Source organism: Electrona antarctica (assembly GCF_951216825.1).
Source record: "Electrona antarctica genome assembly, chromosome: 16".
NCBI lineage: Eukaryota > Metazoa > Chordata > Actinopteri > Myctophiformes > Myctophidae > Electrona > Electrona antarctica.
This window is the reverse complement of record NC_136797.1, coordinates 10,658,598-10,684,223: the sequence shown is the minus strand read 5'-3', so window position 1 is coordinate 10,684,223 and position 25,626 is coordinate 10,658,598. Positions and strand designations below refer to the sequence as shown.

Genomic DNA, 25,626 nt, shown 5'->3' with positions numbered 1-25,626 from the left:
CGCAGTCATAAATATCAGTCGGCAAAGCAGAACAAAAAGGAAAAGAAAAACATGAACAAGGCAACATTTACTGTTGTTTTTCACAGGTTTCACAGTCAGTCGTACAACAATAAACCAGCATCCCGTGGGGGAAACATTACAGAGGAGGACCAAAAACCAGCATCCCGTGGGGGAAACATTACAGAGGAGGACCAAAAACCAGCATCCCGTGGGGGAAACATTACAGAGGAGGACCAAAAACCAGCATCCCGTGGGGGAAACATTACAGAGGAGGACCAAAAACCAGCATCCCGTGGGGGAAACATTACAGAGGAGGACCAAAAACCAGCATCCCGTGGGGGAAACATTACCAAGGAGGACCAATGTTGCCAACCAAATTTGTTAAGTTAAGAAATGACTTTTCATACTTTTCACAAGATTACTTAATAAATAATCTAAAAACATCAAGGTTATAAAGAGATCTCTCGAAACAAACCACCATATTCTATTTTTTAATAATGACCGTGGCTTGTATTATTATTATTTTTTTGAATACATACCACAAATACTGTAGTATTTGTGGGATATTTGTGAACTGCTACTATAGACATATGCACTTTATTTTAACCGCCCTAATGAGCTTTGCCAATCAATCAATCAATCAATGAAACTAAATATAAACAGCTACACACCTTGAGTATTTACATCAAACATCCGGAGGGATATATTACTGTATATAAAAACATTTAAAGAGGCCATTACTGAACTATGTTGTACTAAAAAGCAGCAAGTCAAGTGGTCTTTTTTTTGTTGTGTCCATTTGATAAATTATTTACCATTCATCATCTTTCTTTTCATAGTGTACGAGTCTGTCTTGGCAATACATGAAAGGTTAACATTGTATTCAACGCTCTGCTTTCTCAGTACATTTAACCCATTTTGGGCGGGAACCCCTTTTGGTGTTAGCATCATGTTATGCTTTAGCTATTGAAAAATAGCAGATCTACAAGCTCATAGCGCGTCACCGAGTGGCGCGCTACGAACTTGTAGGTCTGCTATTTTTTTTAAATCGAAGAGCGACTGACATAGAAACATAGCTTTTTCAGAAAACTGTCAGGATGTAGAAGACATTTTTAGAATCTGATCTCAGGTCAGAATGGCTTAAAGAACAACAATTCTCCGTTTTGTCTCTTTGGCAGGAATAAATTCACAGCTGGCCCCCCGAGAGAGATAACGTCAAAAAGCCAACATTTCCTAGAAGGCTATCACTCCCTTCCACTGATTATTACACATGGGGTGTGTGTGTGTATCCATGTCAGATGATGTTTACTAGCCAAACACCCCCACGGGACTATTTTGTTCTCATTTTAACCTTCCGTCCCTTGTTCTCTCCCCCTCCTCTCTCCCTCGGCCTGCCAGCTGTGGCCCGTGTAAAGCATTTGAAGCCTGCCCTCTGCAACCTCCACAACCAGGGGAGAAATAGCCGCGGTATACATCCATCCATCCCTCGCTTTGATTGTTATTCTTTTGTCAGTTCTAAAATAAACACTTCTGCCAACTTCAAAAAAGGGTTCACATGCCTTACAGCAAAACGATTATTATTCCCTCAGCGCTCATAACATTATACGTGACATGTTATTCCCACTGGGAGTTCCCCGTGGCCGTATCCAGAGCCTCTATGGTCTTTCTGCCCGTCGTCAGGCCCCGGGAACGGGAAGGCCGCCTTTTTGGCGCTCGTGACCGCCGCCAGACCTCCGCGATCGGGCCGCTGCAGACAGAAGGAACAGAGGCGCTTGAGGCCCTTCCGGAAGGCCGAGTTGGAGAGGCTGTAGATGAGGCAGTTGCAGAAGCTGTTGCTGATGGCGAGCCACGTGGTGAGGAAGGAGACCGCGTGGTGGCGGTACACGCCGCCGCTCTCCAGCAGGAAGTAGAGGATGTAGGGCAGCCACAGGATGTAGAACACGCTGGTGATGCGGAACAGCACCATGGCGTAGCGTTTGTCGGGACACGGCGCCGCGGCCGCCGCAGGGGGCTGCTGGGGTCGGGGTTTAACGTCGGGCGACTGGCCTTGTTCAACCACCCCGTGTTTGACCACCGCGACCGGAGATCCCGCGGTGGTGGTGCCCGCGCGGGCACCCCTCTGCGGCTGCGGCGGTCCGTAGCGAGCGCGGCGCTCGCTGATCTCCCGCGTGTGCTGCCGGCAGATCCGGAAGATGCGCGCGTACGTGAAGCAGACGGTGAGCGCGGCAGGCGCGTACAGCAGCGCCACGATGAACGAGGTGAAGGCGGGCCTGGTGTCCCAGCCCGTGGCGCACGCCTCCACTACGTCGCCGTGGTAGCCCGGCTTGCCCCAGCCCAGCAGGCACGGCAGGAACACGGCCGCCGAGTAGAGCCAGGCCAGCGCCACGCAGCAGCGCATGCGCCACGGCGTGGCCAGCGACGCGTACGTCAGGGGCCGCGTGATGGCCACGTAGCGGTCCACGCTCACGCACGCCAGCGACACCATGGACACCGCCTTGAGCACCGAGACCAGGTACACGAAGGCCCGGCAGGCCAGCCGCGGGTCCAGTCCCGGGTGGGACAGGCGGAGGAGGGACAGGCACGGGAAGAGGCAGCTCACGCCCACCAGGAGGTCGGCGTACGCCATGGTCTGGATGAAGGCGCTGGTGCTGTGCTGGCTGAGCAGAGGGGCGCAGTGGAACACGCAGATCACCACCAGGTTCCCCGAGATGATGAGGAACGTGAGGAGGAGGATGACGGAGACCTCCAGGAGGCACACGTTGAAGATGTGAGAGTAGCCCACCTCCAGCAGGCAGAAGGGAGCGGAGGACGGGTCGTTGGGGTTGGGGGCGTCTAGACCGGCGGAGGAGCTCTGGTTCAATGGATCCAGGGTGGAATTCATCATCTTGCGGGCAAGATGGTATCGGGACAACTCTAGTTGACTGTGTAGTTGGGCTGGTTTCAGCCCAGCAGCAGATGTTCATGCAGAGGTGTCATTGTGGAGCTGTAGGGACCCCCCCTAGGGTAAGGGTCCTCGATGGCAGGCCAGACACCCTTCTTCTTTAAATGTGGATATACACACAGACACACAGACAAGCAATCCTGTTCTTCCTCCTCTTTCTTGTGGGAGCAAAAGCCATAACAGAGCGCTCTCTCCAACTCAAAAGGCACATTCCTTTTGAGAAAAAAAACTATATTGTTCCAGCTTCCAAAAAGATGTGCTTTTAATTAAAGCCTCTGTCCTTCTTTAGCCTCCTACAAAGTCAGGAGAAGAGATGGCACCACCAGCGTCTGCCATTCCTGCAGAATCAAGCACGGCTTGAGAGCCATCTGTGTGATGATGATGCCTTCAGTCCCAACACACACACACACACAGTCACATCAGGTTCCAGTGAACGCACGGACAGGCAAACGTTGTGTAATCCGCCACGCATTAATAGGGACACACTGGACTTCTCATTCCTGTTCTCTTAATTCCTCAAAACATCCATTGACTATACCGTAGAGACAGATTGTACCTGCTTCCTTCTCTCTCTCTCTTCCTGTCCTCTGTGCAGGGCTCCTGCCCCGGACCGACCGGCTCTTGGCGCTGGAAGTGCAACAACGAACGGAACGAACGCACACCCGGGACTGAACTGAAGAGGATGAAGTCAGAGCACAAAGGTGACTGCAGGGACTGATGCTGTCGGACGACAGAGTCTGCACACATGCACGCACCCACACGCCCACCCACCAACCCGCACCTCAGCCTGTGTGTCTATCCAGAGAAGCAAAGCAGCAGTGGAAACGAGGGAGGTATAGGAGGCATTCCAGTGCTGGGAGAACCCCCTGCGTTCATTTGCCTGCCTTCCCTCTCTCTCTCTCTCTCTCTCCCTCTGTCTCTCCCCCGTGTTTTCTCTGCATCTCCTTACAGAGACAGTGGCATGGACGCCCCTCCCCTCCCCTCGAGCTCCAACCAATGACCAGCTGAAAAGTCTCCCTCCAACCCCTCCCTCTTCTTTCTCCTCTCCCCGTCCCCATGTTCCGTGCGCGCGCACGCACACACACACACACACACACACACACACACACACACACACACACACACACACTTTTTAACCATGCAGCAGTAAATAACTAATATTGCAACCGTAACTGTTTCGTGGCCATGCTCGTTCTAAAGCTATAGGCCTATATTGCAGATAAGCAGCAGAAAGAACAAGAGAAAGAACAAGAACATTTAATTGAAATTGAGAGGGTGGGGGGGGGGGGGGGGGGGGGCTGTAGTAGGGGATTATCAGATTATACAGAATGTTGTTCTCCATCTACTGTATGTCATATTGGAGCCCTAGCTGTTCCCCCCCGAAACATCCAGATGTCATACCTACCTAGCTGTTCCACCCCCAAACATCCAGATGTCATACCTACCTAGCTGTTCCACCCCGAAACATCCAGATGTCATACTGTACCTACCTACGTCGACAAAGCTCCAAATCTATATTTAACCCATTTAGACCCAAGTTCGATTCTACAAATCTAAATCTAAATCACGACAGTTTCCTGAATAACCTGTGTTTCTATGTCAGTGGTTCTCAAACTATTTCATGTCAAGGATCCCAGAAAATATATGTATTTGGCCACCGACCTCCATCTGCAAAACATGACCCCCACAGAAGCAAAGATTTGAGTTAATAAAAACGTTTGCTCTGACAGAATATGTATTCAAAGATTTGCGCCACATTTTCACTCTATAAAAAAAAATAGCAGATCTACAAGCTCGTAGCGCGGCACTCGGTGCCGGCCCGCGCTACGAGCTTGTAGATATGCTATTTTTCAACAGCTAAAGCATGACATAATGCTTGCAACACCAAAAAGGGGTTCCCGCCCAAACTGGGTTAATGTAAATGAAATGAAAACGTTCAGATAAATAATATCTTTGTGCCAAATGAACCCGGTTGACAGAAGGTTCTGCAAAGCAGACGATACTGTACATACATACTGCTGGCGTTCTCTCTTGAAGAGGAGCCAGGCTATACAGAATGTTCTTTCCAAAGATCCTTCCTGTCCAGACAGCCTTATACAGTCCCACAAGATAAGAGATCAAATGGAAAAAATATATATATATATAGTAATCCCAATTTCTATAGGTTTAACCCATTCTGGGCGGGGGGAACCCCTTATGGCGTTTTTTAAGCATTATGTTATACTTTAGCTATTGAAAAAATAGCAGATCTACAAGCTCGTGCTTGCTCGAGCTTGTAGATCGAGCTATTTTTTTGTGAGAAATCACGTCTATTCTTCCAGAGCGAACTTTTTAAACTCAAATATTTGCCTCTTTGGGGGGGGGGGGGGGGGGGTCCCTGGAACAACATATTTTCAGATGGGGCTCGGTGGCCAATTACATATATTTCTTCGCTCTTATCATCATACATACATCAGCCAATCAAATCGTCACATTCCGTGCTACACACACACACACACACACACACACACACACACACACACACACACACACACACACACACACACACACACACACACACACACACACACACACACACACACAGTATATATGGGCATATATGATACAGCAGAAACATTTAAAAATCACACCTGTGTGAAGTGAGGGGCGCTCTTATCATCATGATGAAATATTCCAAAGTGGCGATCAACAACAACAGAGCGGAGGAACGCTCCCGCTGCGCGCCACCACCGCCGTTGCAATGCGTTGGAACTCAATTTCCCAGAACCCTTTTGGTTTTTTGCGATGACGTCATTAAGACGCGTCACCTATATCCCACTCTGTCCGATGGACACCCCGTGAGTCTTAAAACCGTATTAAAAAAGTGCGAATTAAACAATGCAAACATAACTTGTGTAACTCGTTATTGGGACGTGGGAGGGAAGCTGTTCTACAGTCAATTAACTCGTGTAACTCGTATTAGGGAGGGAAAGTGTTTAATGTTTGTGTAGGACGGAAATCGACACTAATAGCTGAATATAGGAGGGGATAGCGGCCCTCAAAAAATATTTATATATATACAAATTCCTCCCAAAAAAGTACTTATCTAACTATAAATGCACCAATGTCTGTGTGTAATCCACGTGACTCGTTCGTCACACCTATACTTCAAATTCGACACGCGCGTTCCGCACCCCCACAGGGAGTTCAGTGCCCGGTGTCGAGTCGGTCGGACCTGCGGTTGTCCAGAACCGCCCCAAAAAGGCCTCCGCCCAGACTCCATATATAGGAGCTGGCCTGTTCCGACATCATTCCAACGTCTGCATAGACTCCATATTGTGGGCATGCCTGACAAAGAAGACCACATACGGGCATAAAATGGACACAGACTTGGGGCTCCATTTTCATCACCGCTAAACCCCTTATCCCTAAACTTCTTTGGCTTTTTTTTAGTGGTTCTCAATATTTCATGTCAAGGACCCTTAGAATTACAGGTATATGTATTTGGTCGCCGACCCCCATCTGAAAACAACCCCCCCCCCCCCCCCCCCAGAAGCAAAGAAAGCTTTCACTCTGAAAGTATTCAATGATTTGAGGCACATTTGAGACACATTTTCACGATTTTTCAAAAATAGCAGACCTACGAGTTCATAGCGCGGCACCGAGTGCCGTAGGTCTGCTATTTTTTATGAGCTTGTAGATCTGCTATTTTTACAACATAATGCTTTAAAACACCAAATGGGGTTCCCGCCCCAAAATGGGTTAAAGACACATCGTTATTGGGTCCTCGGTTCTCTCTCTATGCAGGGCTTATAGTACAGCTTCAGCTTCCAGGAAATATTTCTATTATCAGCACAAGCGAAGAGTCACAGGGAGGGTCCGTCCAGCATGTTGAAACTATGTGCTGGCATCACACACACAACCTTCTAACCAGTGTTGTTTTTGTCGACTAAAAAAACGAAAAATGTTCGTCGATTGCCTTTTTTCACTGACGAAAAAACGACATGGAAACTAAATGAAAACTATGCTACGATGACTAAAGACTAAGACTAAATATACTGACAATTTCGTCAACAGATACAAACTAGACTAAAATGTTGGGAAGGGACTATTGGACAAGAGATCCAGTATAAGTCATTTTACACTTGCTGAAAATAGGGAGGTATAGGCAGGTATAGGGAGACTCAAGGCCTCTGTATCTGAACTGTGGGGTGCAGGTATAGGGAGACTCAAGGCCTCTGTATCTGAACTGTGGGGTGCAGGTATAGGGAGACTCAAGGCCTCTGTATCTGAACTGTGAGGTGCAGGTATGGAGACTCAAGGCCTCTGTATCTGAACTGTGGGGTGCAGGTATGGAGACTCAAGGCCTCTGTATCTGAACTGTGGGGTGCAGGTAGAGGGAGACTCAAGGCCTCTGTATCTGAACTGTGGGGTGCAGGTATAGGAGACTCAAGGCCTCTGTATCTGAACTGTGGGGTGCAGGTAGAGGGAGACTCAAGGCCTCTGTATCTGAACTGTGGGGTGCAGGTTGGGAGACTCAAGGCCTCTGTATCTGAACTGTGGGGTGCAGGTATAGGGAGACTCAAGGCCTCTGTATCTGAACTGTGGGGTGCAGGTATAGGGAGACTCAAGGCCTCTGTATCTGAACTGTGGGGTGCAGGTAGAGGGAGACCCAAGGCCTCTGTATCTGAACTGTGGGGTGCAGGTATAGGGAGACTCAAGGCCTCTGTATCTGAACTGTGGGGTGCAGGTAGAGGGAGACTCAAGGCCTCTGTATCTGAACTGTGGGGTGCAGGTAGAGGGAGACTCAAGGCCTCTGTATCTGAACTGTGGGGTGCAGGTATAGGAGACTCAAGGCCTCTGTATCTGAACTGTGGGGTGCAGGTAGAGGGAGACTCAAGGCCTCTGTATCTGAACTGTGGGGTGCAGGTATAGGGAGACTCAAGGCCTCTGTATCTGAACTGTGGGGTGCAGGTAGAGGGAGACTCAAGGCCTCTGTATCTGAACTGTGGGGTGCAGGTTGAGGGAGACTCAAGGCCTCTGTATCTGAACTGTGGGGTGCAGGTTGAGGGAGACTCAAGGCCTCTGTATCTGAACTGTGGGGTGCAGGTAGAGGGAGACTCAAGGCCTCTGTATCTGAACTGTGGGGTGCAGGTTGGGAGACTCAAGGCCTCTGTATCTGAACTGTGGGGTGCAGGTAGAGGGAGACTCAAGGCCTCTGTATCTGAACTGTGGGGTGCAGGTATAGGGAGACTCAAGGCCTCTGTATCTGAACTGTGGGGTGCAGGTAGGGAGACTCAAGGCCTCTGTATCTGAACTGTGGGGTGCAGGTATGGAGACTCAAGGCCTCTGTATCTGAACTGTGGGGTGCAGGTAGGGAGACTCAAGGCCTCTGTATCTGAACTGTGGGGTGCAGGTATGGAGACTCAAGGCCTCTGTATCTGAACTGTGGGGTGCAGGTATAGGGAGACTCAAGGCCTCTGTATCTGAACTGTGGGGTGCAGGTAGGGAGACTCAAGGCCTCTGTATCTGAACTGTGGGGTGCAGGTAGGGAGACTCAAGGCCTCTGTATCTGAACTGTGGGGTGCAGGTATAGGGAGACTCAAGGCCTCTGTATCTGAACTGTGGGGTGCAGGTTGAGGGAGACTCAAGGCCTCTGTATCTGAACTGTGGGGTGCAGGTATAGGGAGACTCAAGGCCTCTGTATCTGATTGATTGATTGATTGATTTATTAACAGTTTGCAGAATTACAGTACATTTCAAGCACAAACTCAATACAAAGGCTGTTAACTGTGAGTGGACGACCCAGTTAATTTGTTTGTTTTCCTTGGAGGAGCTGCGTTGCGTCCCCAAGTCGGCTCCGTGGCCGTACCTTGAGTTGGCTGTGTGGCCGTGACCGTCTCTTGTGTTGTCCTTGCGTTGCGTTGAACTGAACTGAACTGTGGGGTGCAGGTAGAGGGAGACTCAAGGCCTCTGTATCTGAACTGTGGGGTGCAGGAGGTAGGGAGAGTTCAAGGCCTCTGTATCTGAACTGTGGGGTGCAGGTATGGAGACTCAAGGCCTCTGTATCTGAACTGTGGGGTGCAGGTTGGGAGACTCAAGGCCTCTGTATCTGAACTGTGGGGTGCAGGTAGGGAGACTCAAGGCCTCTGTATCTGAACTGTGGGGTGCAGGTAGAGGGAGACTCAAGGCCTCTGTATCTGAACTGTGGGGTGCAGGTTGGGAGACTCAAGGCCTCTGTATCTGAACTGTGGGGTGCAGGTATAGGAGACTCAAGGCCTCTGTATCTGAACTGTGGGGTGCAGGTAGGGAGACTCAAGGCCTCTGTATCTGAACTGTGAGGTGCAGGAGGTAGGGAGAGTTCAAGGCCTCTGTATCTGAACTGTGGGGTGCATGTAGAGGGAGACTCAAGGCCTCTGTATCTGAACTGTGGGGTGCAGGTATGGAGACTCAAGGCCTCTGTATCTGAACTGTGGGGTGCAGGTATAGGGAGACTCGAGGCCTCTGTATCTGAACTGTGGGGTGCAGGTAGGGAGACTCAAGGCCTCTGTATCTGAACTGTGGGGTGCAGGTAGGGAGACTCAAGGCCTCTGTATCTGAACTGTGGGGTGCAGGTATGGAGACTCAAGGCCTCTGTATCTGAACTGTGGGGTGCAGGTTGAGGGAGACTCAAGGCCTCTGTATCTGAACTGTGGGGTGCAGGTATAGGGAGACTCAAGGCCTCTGTATCTGATTGATTGATTGATTGATTTATTAACAGTTTGCAGAATTACAGTACATTTCAAGCACAAACTCAATACAAAGGCTGTTAACTGTGAGTGGACGACCCAGTTAATTTGTTTGTTTTCCTTGGAGGAGCTGCGTTGCGTCCCCAAGTCGGCTCCGTGGCCGTACCTTGAGTTGGCTGTGTGGCCGTGACCGTCTCTTGTGTTGTCCTTGCGTTGCGTTGAACTGAACTGAACTGTGGGGTGCAGGTAGAGGGAGACTCAAGGCCTCTGTATCTGAACTGTGGGGTGCAGGAGGTAGGGAGAGTTCAAGGCCTCTGTATCTGAACTGTGGGGTGCAGGTATGGAGACTCAAGGCCTCTGTATCTGAACTGTGGGGTGCAGGTTGGGAGACTCAAGGCCTCTGTATCTGAACTGTGGGGTGCAGGTAGGGAGACTCAAGGCCTCTGTATCTGAACTGTGGGGTGCAGGTAGAGGGAGACTCAAGGCCTCTGTATCTGAACTGTGGGGTGCAGGTTGGGAGACTCAAGGCCTCTGTATCTGAACTGTGGGGTGCAGGTATAGGAGACTCAAGGCCTCTGTATCTGAACTGTGAGGTGCAGGAGGTAGGGAGAGTTCAAGGCCTCTGTATCTGAACTGTGGGGTGCATGTAGAGGGAGACTCAAGGCCTCTGTATCTGAACTGTGGGGTGCAGGTATGGAGACTCAAGGCCTCTGTATCTGAACTGTGGGGTGCAGGTATAGGGAGACTCGAGGCCTCTGTATCTGAACTGTGGGGTGCAGGTAGGGAGACTCAAGGCCTCTGTATCTGAACTGTGGGGTGCAGGTTAGCAGGTATAGGGAGACTCAAGGCCTCTGTATCTGAACTGTGGGGTGCAGGTTGGGAGACTCAAGGCCTCTGTATCTGAACTGTGGGGTGCAGGTTAGCAGGTATAGGGAGACTCAAGGCCTCTGTATCTGAACTGTGGGGTGCAGGTAGAGGGAGACTCAAGGCCTCTGTATCTGAACTGTGGGGTGCAGGTAGAGGGAGACTCAAGGCCTCTGTATCTGAACTGTGGGGTGCAGGTATAGGGAGACTCAAGGCCTCTGTATCTGAACTGTGGGGTGCAGGTATGGAGACTCAAGGCCTCTGTATCTGAACTGTGGGGTGCAGGTATGGAGACTCAAGGCCTCTGTATCTGAACTGTGGGGTGCAGGTATGGAGACTCAAGGCCTCTGTATCTGAACTGTGGGGTGCAGGTATGGAGACTCAAGGCCTCTGTATCTGAACTGTGGGGTGCAGGTAGAGGGAGACTCAAGGCCTCTGTATCTGAACTGTGGGGTGCAGGTAGAGGGAGACTCAAGGCCTCTGTATCTGAACTGTGGGGTGCAGGTAGAGGGAGACTCAAGGACTCTGTATCTGAACTGTGGGGTGCAGGTTGGGAGACTCAAGGCCTCTGTATCTGAACTGTGGGGTGCAGGTTGGGAGACTCAAGGCCTCTGTATCTGAACTGTGGGGTGCAGGTATAGGGAGACTCGAGGCCTCTGTATCTGAACTGTGGGGTGCAGGTAGGGAGACTCAAGGCCTCTGTATCTGAACTGTGGGGTGCAGGTTAGCAGGTATAGGGAGACTCAAGGCCTCTGTATCTGAACTGTGGGGTGCAGGTTGGGAGACTCAAGGCCTCTGTATCTGAACTGTGGGGTGCAGGTTAGCAGGTATAGGGAGACTCAAGGCCTCTGTATCTGAACTGTGGGGTGCAGGTTGGGAGACTCAAGGCCTCTGTATCTGAACTGTGGGGTGCAGGTTGGGAGACTCAAGGCCTCTGTATCTGAACTGTGGGGTGCAGGTTGGGAGACTCAAGGCCTCTGTATCTGAACTGTGGGGTGCAGGTTGGGAGACTCAAGGCCTCTGTATCTGAACTGTGGGGTGCAGGTAGGGAGACTCAAGGCCTCTGCTGATCACAAACGTACCGCAAAACCTGTTCCCGAGTCTTCTCATTATGGCAGGAAGGTCGCCATGGTAGCATTGACAATAATAATAATACCATTCATGCATCAAGAATTGGTCAAATAATTTTCCATTGAAGAGTGCTCTCTCTCTCTCTCCCCCACCATTGGTGGAGGAAACCATGCATGCAAGGCATCAACCTGCTCATCAGGAGCAATACGTGGGTTCAGAGTCTTGGGACACGTCCACAGTGACTCCCGGGGATCGAACCGGGAACCTTCCGGTTCGCAATAATCGGTCCGCTCTACCTCCCGAGCCACTGCTGATGATTTAGAATCTGCATCTGAAGAAACGGCCTCAGGATTTCAATGGGTTAACCCATTTCTGGGCGGGAACCCCTTTAACCCATTTTGACCTGAGATCAGATTCTAAAAATGTCTTCTACATCCTGACAGTTTTCTGAAAAAGCTATGTTTCTATGTCAGTCGTTCTTCGATTTAAAAAAAAATTGCAGACCTACAAGCTCGTAGCGCGCCACTCGGTGGCGCGCTATGAGCTTGAACAACATAACTTGAACAACATATTTTCAGATGGGGGTCGGCGGCCAAATAAAGATAATTCTGGGGGTCCTTGACATGAAATATTGAGCACCACTGACATAGGAACATAGGTATTTCAGAAAACTGTCATGATTTAGAAGACACTTTTAACCCATTTTGGGGAGGGAACCCCTTTTGGTGTTTCAAGCATTATGTTATACTTTAGCTATTGAAAAATAGCAGATCTACAAGCTCATAGCGCGCCACCGAGTGGCGCGCTACGAGCTTGTATGTCTGCTATTTTTGAAAAGTCGGGAAAATGTGGCGCAAATCTTTGAATATATATATTTCAGAGCGAACATTTTTAACTAAAATATTGGTTTCTGGGGGGGTGCCTGGAACTACATATTTTGAGATGGGGGTCCGTGGCCCAATATAGATAATTCTGGGGGTCCTTGACATGAAAAAGGTTGAGCACCACTGACATAGAAACATGGGTTTTTCAGAAAAATGTTAGGATTTAGAAGCCTTTTTCTATCGGCTAATTGGGCCCCTGCTGCAGAGAGGAGAGCTTACTGACAACGTGCGAGACTCATTTCCTTCTCGGCTATTTTTGGTTTATAGGGTTAACTATTTATAGTTCAACTGATGAACACAACACAATGTTCTAAAAGCAGCCAAAAGAACTGGTGGTGCTAATTGCTTTTATTTAAGCTTTTGGGGTCACCTATCCGTCTGTCTGTCTGTCACGTGTGTGTGTGTGTGTGTGTGTGTGTGTGTGTGTGTGTGTGTGTGTGTGTGTGTGTGTGTGTGTGTGTGTGTGTGTGTGTGTGTGTGTGTGTGTGTGTGTCCTGGCCTATATGCTCTAGTCCAGTGATTCACTCTTTTTTAAATATGTTTTTATCCCACGATTTTGCAACCCATTTTCTTTCACCCAGTGTCAATTATCTAATAATATCCTGGGCGGCAGGCGCTACACTTCCTCTGCCAACCTGGGGGACTGACCTCATGCTTCCTTCTATGCATGAGGAGTCCAAGCTGCTTCTTTTCACCTGACAGGGTATGCCAGTGATTATTCAACCTGTGGTCCAGGGACCGCTGTTGGGCCGCTAGGGATAGAGTAGAGCCCCCAAAAAATTGGCAAAAACATTAAGATTTTAATGATAACATAACATTAACCTATCTAGACCTGAGGAAAGATTCAGGATGTCAGTTGTGTTCAAACAGTTCCATGTCAAGGACCCCCAAAAATATATGTAATTGGCCGCCGAAAATATGTTGTTCCAGGGACACGGTCCCCAGAAGCAAAGATTTGAGTTAAAAACGTTCGCTCTGAAAGAATATATATTCAAAGACCTACAAGCTCGTAGCGCGGCACTCAGTGCCGCGCACGGCGCTATGAGCTTGTAGATCTGCTATTTTTCAATAGCTAAAGTATAAAATGGGTTAAATAGGCCCCTCCCCCACGGTGACCTCTCTGCAATCTGTCTAGAATCTTTCAGACTCTTGCGGTGGACGGGTCCGTTGTTTTGTGTCTGGGTCGATGTTTAGCCTTTTCTTTAGCCCCGTCTAGGTCGATGTGTCCTTCAGATCATTAAGTGATTTGGAAATTCTGTAACGCTTGAATAATTGGTCTTTTGGCCCTTTGCTACAACCTCTGTCCAATTTCCCTCGACTCTCTTGAAAAGTAATTTGAAAATTTCTATAACGCTTGAATAGTTTTGCCGTGTGGTCAGTCGGGTGGGCTCGGCTCTGAAAGGCTTTCCAGTGGGCCCTGATCCGGAAAGGGCTCGACTCAACCTTTCCAGGCCGTGGTGGACCACCCAAAATAATAATAGATGAACTGGGGACCCCCTCCACCCTGACAAGCACGTGGAATGTAGGAGTTGAGGCATCACAACGCCACTGTGAGGCGTTGTGATGCTAGTAGATCAGATATTTTCTAAAGTTGTGCAGCGGTGGCCCAACGGTTTGCGGAGCGGTCTTGATACCGGAAGGTAGCCAGTTCGAATCCCCGGACCGGCACGTTAAAATTACCACCGCTGAAGTGCCCTTGAGCAAGGCATTAAACCCCTACCATGAAATGTTCTATGAGCAGGTTGTGGCTGTAAACAAGCACCTCGAGCTTAGTCCACTTCCCTGGGTAAACAAAGAACTTTGCTTTGCTTTGCTTTGTGCCTCTTTTTTATATTGTTTGACCATTTTTGACCAGTATTTAATGGTATAATTTGTTATTACTTTTGATGCAGTAATGGTCTTTTTTATTTTTGGTCCTTAAATTGTCACTTCACTCACTAGTCACTGTCATGTGGGGACCCTCCCCAACATCATATGGAGACCCCCGTGGGGGTCCCGTGCCACATGCTTAGAACCACTGGGTCTACAGTGTCTTCCTGGTGACTTAGCGGAGACTGCAGAGCTCTCGCACGCACGCACGCACGCACGCACGCACGCACGCACGTACACACACACACACTCACGTATTCTGAAAGAATATATATTCAAAGATTTGTGCCGCATTTTCACGATTTTTCAAAAATAGCAGACCTGCAAGCTAGTGGCGCGCTACGAGCTTGTTTTAACCCATTTTGGGCGGGAACCCCTTTTTGGCGTTTTAAATGTTATTTAAAACTTTAGCTATTGAAAAAAAGCTTGTAGGTCTGCTATTTTTGCAACATCATGAAAATGTGGTGCAAATCTTTGAATATATATTCAACGTTTTTAACTCAAATCTTTGCTTCTGAGGGGTTCCTAGAATAACATATTTTCAGATGGGGGTCGGTGGCCAATTACATATAATTTTTGGGATCCTTGACATGAAATATTGAGCACCTCTGACAAACTGTCAGAATTTAGAAGACATTTTTTAAATTTCGCCAACTAAAACACTACTCCCTCCATGCAGCCTGGGATCTGATAATCAACACAAAATGTCAACTTGACACATAATCAATGTTGAAATACAATACAATGCAATGGGTTGATGGTCATATTGACTCAAGGGAAATACACCAAAATGCATTATTATTACTATTGAGTGCTATTACAGTGTATATTCTCAAGTTCTACAATAAGAGACTTCCTATTTAATTGGCGCAAATCAATGGGGAATTTAACTTCCATTACGTGCTGTATGTATGTATGACGGGCTGGTTAGAGGTATTCTCTTTGTGGATCTAAACCAATTCTCATCTACAGACAAAAACATGCATTTTACCTGGAGGGTGAATATTAATTTAATTAACATCAGGTTGGACAACAACTACGAATCTATTTAGGCCTCACGTCGAAATTAAAAAAAAATGTCTTCTAAATCCTAACAGTTTTCTGAAATACCCATGTTTCTATATCAGTGGTTCTCAAACACTTTCATGTCAAGGAGCACCAGAATTATCTGTATTTGGCCGCGGACCCCCATCTCAAAATATGTTGTGTTTGTTTAATTGGTTCTGCTTCAGCCAAAGGCTGAGGAAGATTGCCAAAGGCCGAGAGTAGGTTACCAAATTGATTGATCACTCCGACATCACTCTACAGAGTACTAGAAAGGATAACCAGTGAAGAAATAGCGAGTTACAGCCTCAGTAAGACTCAGTTAGCAGCATCACATGGCTATAACTTTCCAAAGCAGCAGCCAATGAAGACACAGTTACTTTGCAGGACGGGAACCCCTTTTGGTGTTTCTAGCATTATGTTATACTTTAGCTATTTTTGAAAAATCGTGAAAATGTGGCGCAAATCTTTGAAAATATATTCTTTCAGAGCGAACGTTTTTAACTCAAATCTTTGCTTCTGGGGGCGTCCCCTGGAACAACATATTTTCACATGGGGGTCGGCGGCCAATTACATATTTTTTGGGTCGTCCTTGACATGAAAAGTTTGAGCACCACTCACATAGAAACAGGATTTTTCAGAAAACTGTCAGGATTTAGAAGACATTTTGTAGAATGGTCCTCAGGTCTAAATGGGTTAAAGGTTCAGATGAGTCATGATCAGACATTTGGATATTTTTCCTCCTCATAACTCCACATATTTGGCGAAGCGGCGACAAGGCACAGTTCAGCGAGAAGAGAGCTTGTGACTAGCTGGTGACCAAGTCTCTGGAAGACCTGATACATATTAATACAGTAGGCAGGCAAGGAATTAGAATATTAATGTCCCCCCGGCCCAAAGACAACGTTAAAATCATTCTGTCAACGTGCCTGAGTGCAGGATGCTTAAGGACAAAACTCCTCTAAAGCAGGGGTTCTCAACCCCTGCTTTAAAAAGGAACTGCCAAGTGATCATCAGTAGATGTGTTTGTGATCACAATAGTGATTGGTCAATAATTATAATAAGATCCTAGTAATAAAGTGGAGAAGTTACCCAAATATAAGGTATGATGTAAAAAATGAGCAATTCAGCAAATGATGGGTTTTGTATTTCTAGATATAGTTCCGATTTGTTTTCAAAACAAGAAAAGAGAGAGAGAGAGAGAGAGAGAGAGAGAGAGAATAAGATCAGAGAACTCATTGGCCTTTTTAAATAGAAAATGAGCCAGAGGTGCTGCTGCTGCTGCCTGGCTGCATTCTGGGTTAATGAATGGCCACCATTAAATTCAATGCGTGAAGAATGAATGGTCCCAGCCCAGGAGGACATGTTACTTATTCTTTTAAAGATGTAGCTCTAAAAAGGGCCAGGAGGAGATCATCTAAAAAGGGCCAGGAGGAGATCATCAGATGAAACGGGTTTAGTTCAAAGGAGGATCAACCTCAATACGTCCAGTTGACACACAATCAACTTCTTTGTGCCTCGGAAGGCTTGTAACCCGTTGAAAACCTGGCGCCCCCCCATTCTACACATGCCTTCTAAATACAGTGGTGGAAAAAGTACTCAGTTGTTTTACTTAAGTAAAAGTACCAATGCTGCAATTTAGAACTACTTCGTTACAAGTAAAAGTAGGGAATTGAAAATGTACTTGAGTAAAAGTACAAAAAGTATCGGCATCAAAATGTACTTAAAGTACTGAAAGTAAAAATACTGATATTGCAGAATGTCCCATTTCACAAGTTCAAAATGTGTACAAAATCTATTGAAAATAGCCAAACTACTATTTGATCGGCTATGTATAGGGTTGATATGGTTAATGTATGATTTCTAATCAAAATTGAAATCGTCAAAGTAACTAGTAACTAAAGTTCAAATAATTGTAGAGGAGTAAAAGTACAAATTTTGGCTCCGAGATGTAGTGGAGTAGAAGTAAAAGTACTGGAAATTGGAAATACTCAAGTAAAGTACAAATACCTCAAAATTGTACTTAAGTACAGTACTTAAGTAAAATAAAATACTTTCCACCACTAAATCAGTACTCAACCGAACATTGGTTCTCAACACCGGGAGGTTCAAATGTGTACAAAATGTACATAAGCGCTTTCTTTTCAAAACATAGTTCCAAAGTGCTGCACAGAGCAAGATTAAAAACAGCAAGAAACAACACACAATAACAACATGAAAATGGCACACAAAACAATAACAAGAATGTATGTACAAATGGCTATTAAATAGTTAAAAAAACACTCTGTGTAAAGGTGGGTTTTCAGACGTGACTTAAATATCTGAAAATATGTTGTTCCAGGGACACCCCCCCCAGAAGCAAAGATTTGAGTTAAAAACGTTCGCTCTGAAAGAATATATATTCAAACATTTGGGCCACATTTTCACGATTTTTCAAAAATAGCAGACCTACAAGCTTGTAGATCTGCTATTTTTAAATAGTTAAAGCATAACAGAATGCTTTAAAACACCAAAAGGGGTTCCCGCCCAGAATGGGTTTTAACTAACCAATTCCACATGGGTTGTACAACGAGGACATACATTTAGCCATTTAGTCATTGTGGAGATGACCAAAGCAAAGAGCGTCCAGCCCAGGGTCATCCATTACAAGAGCAGACTTAACAGACGTGGTTATTGCACCAGTAGACCAACAGACTGACCGGAGAGAACATCTAACGCCAGAGAAGCCATTAAGGAATTGACTACAGAAAGAGTCAGATCAGACAGAGAAACATAGAGACACAGGGCAGGTAGTTCTGGGGCTGCGTTTGTGTTTTCTCTCCACAGGAGGCTGGCGCGCACCGGGTCTAGGCAGCCGCCGCCGAGCTCATGTTTGTCTGATCCCTCTGTGTCTATAAACACATCTGTGCACAACTCTGTGTGCGTGCGTGCGTGCGTTGCGTGCGTGCGTTGCGTGCGTGCGCTGCGTACGTGCGGTGCGTGCGTGCAGTGCGTGCGTGTGTGCAGTGCGTGCGTTGCGTGCGTGCGTGTGTGCATGCGTGTGTGCGTGCTCATATATGTGAACATGGCCGCCATCTGGTTACTGTATATTATAACGGCTGTGTCTCCATACCTAAATCACGGTACACAGCGGGGGGCTGTTTTTTTGTATGACCAAAAGCATGTTTCCAACACACACTGATACATCACTCTGACAGAGTTAAGGAAATAAACTTTACAAATAGTAATTTATAGTAGACACGACACTTTAGTACAGTGGTTCCAAAAAGTGGGGTCTGAGGACCCCCAGGGGTCCTTGAGGGAGTTCCAGGGGGTCCCCAGCTAAGGGATAGTTTGGAACCAAATGGACCTTATGGGTCTGTAACTCTGAGAGTGTACAAATGGAACGAAATGGACCCTAATGGGTCCATTTGGTTGCATTTGTACACTATCAGAGTTAAATTAACAGTGCTTTTACAATATAAATTGGGAGGCCCAGAGATGCCATTAAATGGGGGTCCGTAGACAAATGCATGTCAAACTGGGGGTCCTTGAAATTAAACGGGTTGAGAATCACTGCTAGAGATGTAAAAATCTTCTCTTATGGGGGTCCCTGGCATATGTTTTCACATGGGGGTTCTTGACATGAAAAGGTTTGGGAACCGTGCACTGCTTTAGTACACTGCCATTAGTCTATGATCCCAAGGACAGAATATATATAGGACAGAAGACTCAAAGACTTGTTTCCCCGGCAGTTCCTTTCGCCTCCATCAGGCGCCACCGGCTGGCCAGGGGGAGGCAGTATATAGCGACCAGGATTACTGCATGTTTTTTTGTGAGGGTACCTACCCTAGGGGCCTAGAGGACATGGGGAGAACACGCAGACTGTTCGTCGACTACCTTTTTCCACTGATGAAAACTAACTGAAAACTAAGCCACGAGGACTAAAAGTAAGACTAAATATATTGACAATTTCATCAACAAATAAAAACTAGAGTGAAATGTTAGGGAAGGGACTAGTGGACGAAAGATCCAGTATAAGTCATTTTACACATGGTTTCATGCTGAAAATAAAGCAAAAATAGCCCATCTACAGCGCGACGCGTTGTGATGAGCTATTTTCTGCAAGTGTAAAGTCAGTCATTACGAGGGCATCAAGGCCCGCCAAAACACATTTTAAATCAACTGCAGATTTAGTCGACTAAAATCGTATGATATTTAGTCGACTAAAACTAAATGGAAACTATTCAAGAGACTATGACTCAAACATGATAAATTGTAGAGGTCCACATAATCCCAGTATGCCTCGTGATTTTACAGAACTCTTTAAGAAGAAGCATCATGAACATTTCATCAACGTGATATTATATTCAACAAGGAAAGGAAGCTGACCACTTTCTTGCTCTTCCATTATTCAGGGTTGAAAGTGGGCCATGACCGGGGCAGGCCTGCTGGCTTGACTGGTTACTGGGCTGAATGTTAATTACTCCAAAATCATTATCTGGTGTGAACCAGAATCTGCACACGGTAGCGCTGGCGCCTCAATTACCAACAGGGACGGGCCTGGGCCCAAACAGGGACGGGCCTGGGCCAACAGGGACGGGCCTGGGCCAACAGGGACGGGCCTGGGCCTACAGGGACGGGCCTGGGCCCATAATTCAGCCGGCCGGGAAGCGGAGTTTGGCGCGCCGGCGAACTGAAGGGCGTGCCAAAGGTCGAGCCAAAGGGTCGCGCTGCGGCGAAACGAAACACCAAGCGAAACAAGGGGCGTGCGAGCGCATTTTTAGGTCCTATTTTTAGGTCCTACAGTGACTGAAAATCACTGTCCCGCACGTCCATGGATCTCATGGTAATACCTGCCACAGAAGACAGTGCTGCATTGTTTTACATTGTTTTAGTAGCTCAGGAAACAAAGTCCAAGAATTTAGCAACCTGTCCTCATTATGAAGTGTTACCAAATGCATCGCCTGCTATTTAGCCATTTTGAATGTGCATTTAAGTTTCCACCGTGCCCACCTGTCATTGTGTCGTCAGCTGCTGATGTGCACCCAGCACACTTTATTTCTCCTGCTCTCCTACTCTGCCATTTCCCAATGGCCAGCACGTCGCTGATTACAAAGAACATACAGTAGTGGTTCCCAAACCTTTTTCAGGACTCCCAAATTGACACTCATTAGCCCGCGGACCCCCATTTGAAAATATATGCCAGGGGCCCCCCCATAAGGTTTTTTTCTACGGTTCTAGCAGTGATTTTCGACCATTTTCATTTAAAGGACCCCCAGTTTGACATGTGTTGGAATGCGTGCCATTTTTTATCTCTGGGACCTAATTTATATTGTAAAATCAAAGTTAATTTAACTCTGAGAGTGTACAAATGGGTTAGTTTGTACACTCTCAGAGTTACAGACCCATAAGGGTCCATTTGGTTCCTAACTATCATTTAGCTGGGGACCCCCTGGAACTCCCTCAAGGACCCCTAGGGGTCCCCGGACCCCACTTTGGGAACCACTGCTCCACAGCTACAGTCGATTGGCTGTATTTGTATCTTCATTGATTAATGTTAGAATCATTAACTGTCATGTCGGTTTATTGTCATTTAATTGTCAGTGTTTATGCAAACTGTAAAAAGTGTCCTGTAAGTCCATATGGGCTGGGCTTCTTCGGAAGCATGACACTTAAATAAAGAATCAATCAATGAATGAATCAATAAATCAATCAGGTAGACTGCATCTTTGAAGCTGCCATTGTGAACGCAACATAATCAGCCAAACACAGGCCTAAGAAAATGGCTGCCGATTTCAAAGTGAGGATTTCCTAAATTAAGATAAATTAGGCAGTCTAAGGCCTCTTTTACACGGCGACCATCTCCAGATAAAACGGCAAAGTCCTGTTGCGTTCTCAATTTGTATTGACCCTTTACACCAGGGGTTCTCAACGTTTTTGGCCGGGGACCCCCGGAAATGCTTTGGCAATGTCTCGGGACCCCCGCCCCGCCCCCTCCCGACTGCTACAATAACCTTAAACCATTTTGGGCGGGAACACCTTTTGGTGTTTTAAGCATTGTTATAATTTAGCTATTGAAAAATAGCAGATCTACAAGCTCATAGCGCGCCACCGAGTGGCGCGCTACGAGCTTGTAGGTCTGCTATTTTTGAAAAATCGTAAAAATAAAATTCAAAAAAAAAATCTTTTTTTTTTTTTTTGAAAATAATTTGGGGACCCCCTAAAATAATTTGGCGACCCCCCGAGGGGTCGCGACCCACGGGTTGAGAACCCCTGCTTTACACAACGCACAGCACGTACAAGAAGAAGAACCCCTTCACGCAACCCTATTGGGGTTTTGAATGATTCCAGAACACAACGTGGTTGTGGCCGCAGCCCAGAGCATGCAGGCAGAGCGCGCCACGGGATGGTTATATATTTTATAATACATTAGGCTACATAAACACTGCTGCCGCGGCTGCCGCCTATCACAAGGCTTTTTATTTACATCATGGTTTTACATTCACCATCGCTGATGAGCAGCGCTTTGTAGGCGAGGAGGGAGGCTTGTTCAGGAACTCCATTATATCATATATGGCTCTGCATCAATGTAATAAACATATGCGCTGTGAGCCAACGTGAGCCATGATGTCATAAGTTTTGCCTGTTTACATGGAGAAGGGATAAAACGGTGTTCTCAAAGATTTCCACTCTGGAAGGTGGTTTCACTTTGTTGCGTTTTCACCTCCTGAAAACACCATTCTCGTCTAAAGGGACACCAGCAAACGATACTTTATTTAGCCGTTTTCTATGAACACCGGTCTCGTGTAAAGACCACCTAAGGCATGAGTTTGGGATTCGCTTCTGTAATGTCAAAGTAGGAATTTGCCTTTTTGTCTCCACCAGGCCGAAGGCATGGGGAGAGAGTATGTTTTGCACTCCGTCCGTCCGTCCGTGTGTGATCAGCTAATCTCCGGCACCGTTAACCCGGTCGATGCCAAATTTTGCACACACATTCCCTGGATACCAACGATGAACCTCTGCCCCAAAATTTCCAGAACGGCCTGTTATAGCGCCACCAGGAGGCCGCTTTGTGCAAAACAAGTTTTTGGACAGTACACCTACAGATTTTGTCCAAACATCACGCAAATTGGTACACAGTCTCTCTAGAGCCATTCAACGAAACGGGTCTTTCAGATTTCTCAGACTCCATCCTGATTGGCTAAGATTGGCTTCCAAAGCAAGCAGGAGTGCTCAGTTTCAAACAAAATGCTGCAAATCATGAACACATCGTGTGATTTCCGTGAAATTGTGCACGCACATTCCCACTAGGCAGAGGAAGAAATGCCACATGAACATTTTCAACTCAGCCTCATGGTGGCGCTATAACTGGCAGAAAAGTGTTTTTACCTCTAACTGCACGGATCTGTGGATAACTTTGTATGCCAACTCCCTAGAGGCCAAGGAAAAACCTTTGCCTGGAATTTTTCACATCTGCTCTTTATAGCGCCACCAGGAGGCCGACATATGTAAAACACATTTTCTAATATTACTCCTTCAGATTTTATCCAAATTTCACGCAAATCGGTACACATGCTCTCCATAGTCATGTGATCAAGACGGGTTTGTTTGATTTCTCATAATCCACCCTCATTGGCTACGATTGGCTTCTAAACTTTTCAGGAGTAGCCCGCTTTGTACCCGTTTTGTACAAATCGCCACAACTACTCAACGCAGCGTCCGATTGTGGTGAAACTGTGCATGCATATTCCCACTAGGCTTTGGAAGAAATGCCACTTGACAGTTTTCAAATCAGCCTCATGGTGGCGCTACAACAGGCCAAGCCACGTCACACACGCACACGCACACACACGTTTATATTGCTCCTAAACATTTTGCCAAACATCACACTCACACTCCTATCCTCCTGGTGGAGACCTGTGCCCAGAAGGGCACTTTTTCTAGTTTTTCCTGTAATGAGACTGATGACTTTTACCTTGCACGTGGCACGCACGCACGCACGCACGCATGCACGCACGCACGCACGCACGCACACACGCACGCACGCACGCACGGAATAGAATACAGAAGAGATAAGGCACTAAAGCTCAGAGAAGTCGTGGGGAAAAATGTGCATACAAAGCACAGCCATGGGGACCAAAATACACGTTGACAGGCTGAATAATCTCAGTACACAAAGCAGGCTATTACTGGCACATGGGGATGGTACTGTATGTACAACAACATAGTCATGAGAAGATATTAATCCACTCTGGACGGGAACCCCATTTTGATGTTTTTAACCATTATGTTATACTTTGGCTATTGAAAAAAATATCAGATCTACAATATATATATCAGATCTACAAGCTCATAGCACGGCACAGAGTGCCGCGCTACGAGCTTGTAGATCTGGCGTATGTGGCGCAAATCTTTTAATATATTCTTTCAGAGCGAACGTTTTTTTCTTTTTTCGTTTTTTTTTTGCGGCTTTTTTTTGGGACGACAGTAGGCTGACAGGAAATGGGGGAGAGAGATGGGGGAGTGACATGCAGTAAAGGCCGTCGGGCCAGACTCGGGCTACCGGCCAAGGTGCCTGGACCGCTGAGCCACGGCCCAGGCCAGAGTGAACGTTTTTAACTCACATTTTTGCTTCTGGGGGTCCGTGGAACAACATATTTTCAGATGGGGGTCGGCGGCCAATTACATATATGTTTGGAGGTCCTTGACATGAAAATGTTTGAGAACCACTGACATAGAAACATGGGTTTTTCAGAAAACTGTCAGGATTTAGAAGACATTTTGTAGAATCGTCCTCAGGTCTAAATGGGTTAAGATAAGCCTTCATTAGCAGCAGGAAATGTAACAAGCATTTGACCAAAATGGAGTAGCAGTTATTTTACTTTAATGCTCTTAGGGTAGTTTTAAAATGCAACTTTAATGACACTGGTATCATTTGAAGAAAAGTAGAGTATGATGTAGTTTCAATATGAGAAATAATTCTCATTTCTTTAGTTTTGGCATTCAACATCTGTGATCTTTATTTTCTATATTTGAAATATATTAAATGATGTCTGCGAGGGGCCCCTAGATATTTAATAAGGATTGTGGTTTATTGGTAATGCACACCAGACTATGCTGGTTAAATGGGGTAACTCCATTTCCGCTCCATTCCATGTGACCACTGGGGTACGGCAAGGCAGCCTTTTATCTCCTTTCCTTTTTAATGTTTTTATGGATGATTTATCTGTATAGTTGAATGCCTGTCAAACGGGGTGTATCATTGGTGACTGTATCACTAACCACCTCATGTTTGCAGATGACTTGGTGGTTCTATGTCCATGTAGTGCTAGGGTCTCCAGCAGTTTTTTTTATTATTATTATTTTTTTTTATCCCACGATTTTTGCAGAGCATTTTTTCACCCAGTGTCAATTATCTAATGTAATCCTGGGCGCTACACTTCCTCTGCCAACTTGGGGGGGGCAGCGGACTGACCTCATGCTTCCTTCTATACATGAGGAGTCCAAGCTGCTTCTTTTCACCTGACAGGGGGGAGTTTCCCCAGCCGGACGTAGCGCGTGGAAGGAACACGTTATTCCGACCAGTTCCTCCAGCAGTTACTAAGAGTATGCTCACAGTACGGTCTCCATTTTGATACAACGCTAGGCAGAGCATAACTCTGATTGTGAGAAGTAAGGAATACAGTAAGCTGGTATTTCCTGATTTCTACCCGTCTGGAAGAATGCAAAGAGACCAAATATCTCGGTCATTTTATAACAAATGAACCTATCTGATGACGGAGATATTTTTAGACAGCGACATAAACTGTATGCTCAAGCCAACACAACTCATACGTAAGTTTAATTTCTGCTCTGTTCCAGTGAAAATCTCACTTTTTAAAGCCCATTGTGCTCCGCTGTACACTGCCCACTTGTGGCGACACTACAAAAAACTGTATGAGACTGCTGCTCAAAGCCCCCAGAGGCTGCAGTGCCAGTCAAGAGGCTGCAGTGCCAGTCAAGAGGCTGCAGTGCCAGTCAAGAGGCTGCAGTGCCAGTCAAGATGCTGCAGTGCCAGTCAAGAGGCTGCAGTGCCAGTCAAGAGGCTGTAGTGCCAGTCAAGATGCTGCAGTGCCAGTCGAGATGCTGCAGTGCCAGTCATGATGCTGCAGTGCCAGTCAAGAGGCTGTAGTGCCAGTCAAGATGCTGCAGTGCCAGTCAAGATGCTGCAGTGCCAGTCAAGATGCTGCAGTGCCAGTCAAGATGCTGCAGTGCCAGTCGAGAT

The 25,626-nt window shown here is 46.8% G+C and overlaps 2 protein-coding genes across 3 annotated transcripts in view; both read right to left on the bottom strand.

The window, feature by feature from the left end:
* rabgap1 (RAB GTPase activating protein 1) overlaps positions 1–25,626 on the bottom strand; it is a 155,918-nt gene that overhangs the window by 56,855 nt on the left and 73,437 nt on the right. The window lies entirely within an intron of this gene.
* On the bottom strand, positions 1,149–2,884 carry LOC306939300 (putative G-protein coupled receptor 21; the record flags this gene model as incomplete). Its single annotated transcript, XM_079523889.1, has 1 exon — positions 1,149–2,884. The coding sequence occupies one exon, from the start codon at positions 2,882–2,884 to the stop codon at positions 1,601–1,603; it is 1,284 nt and encodes a 427-aa protein (XP_079380015.1). The 3' UTR covers positions 1,149–1,600.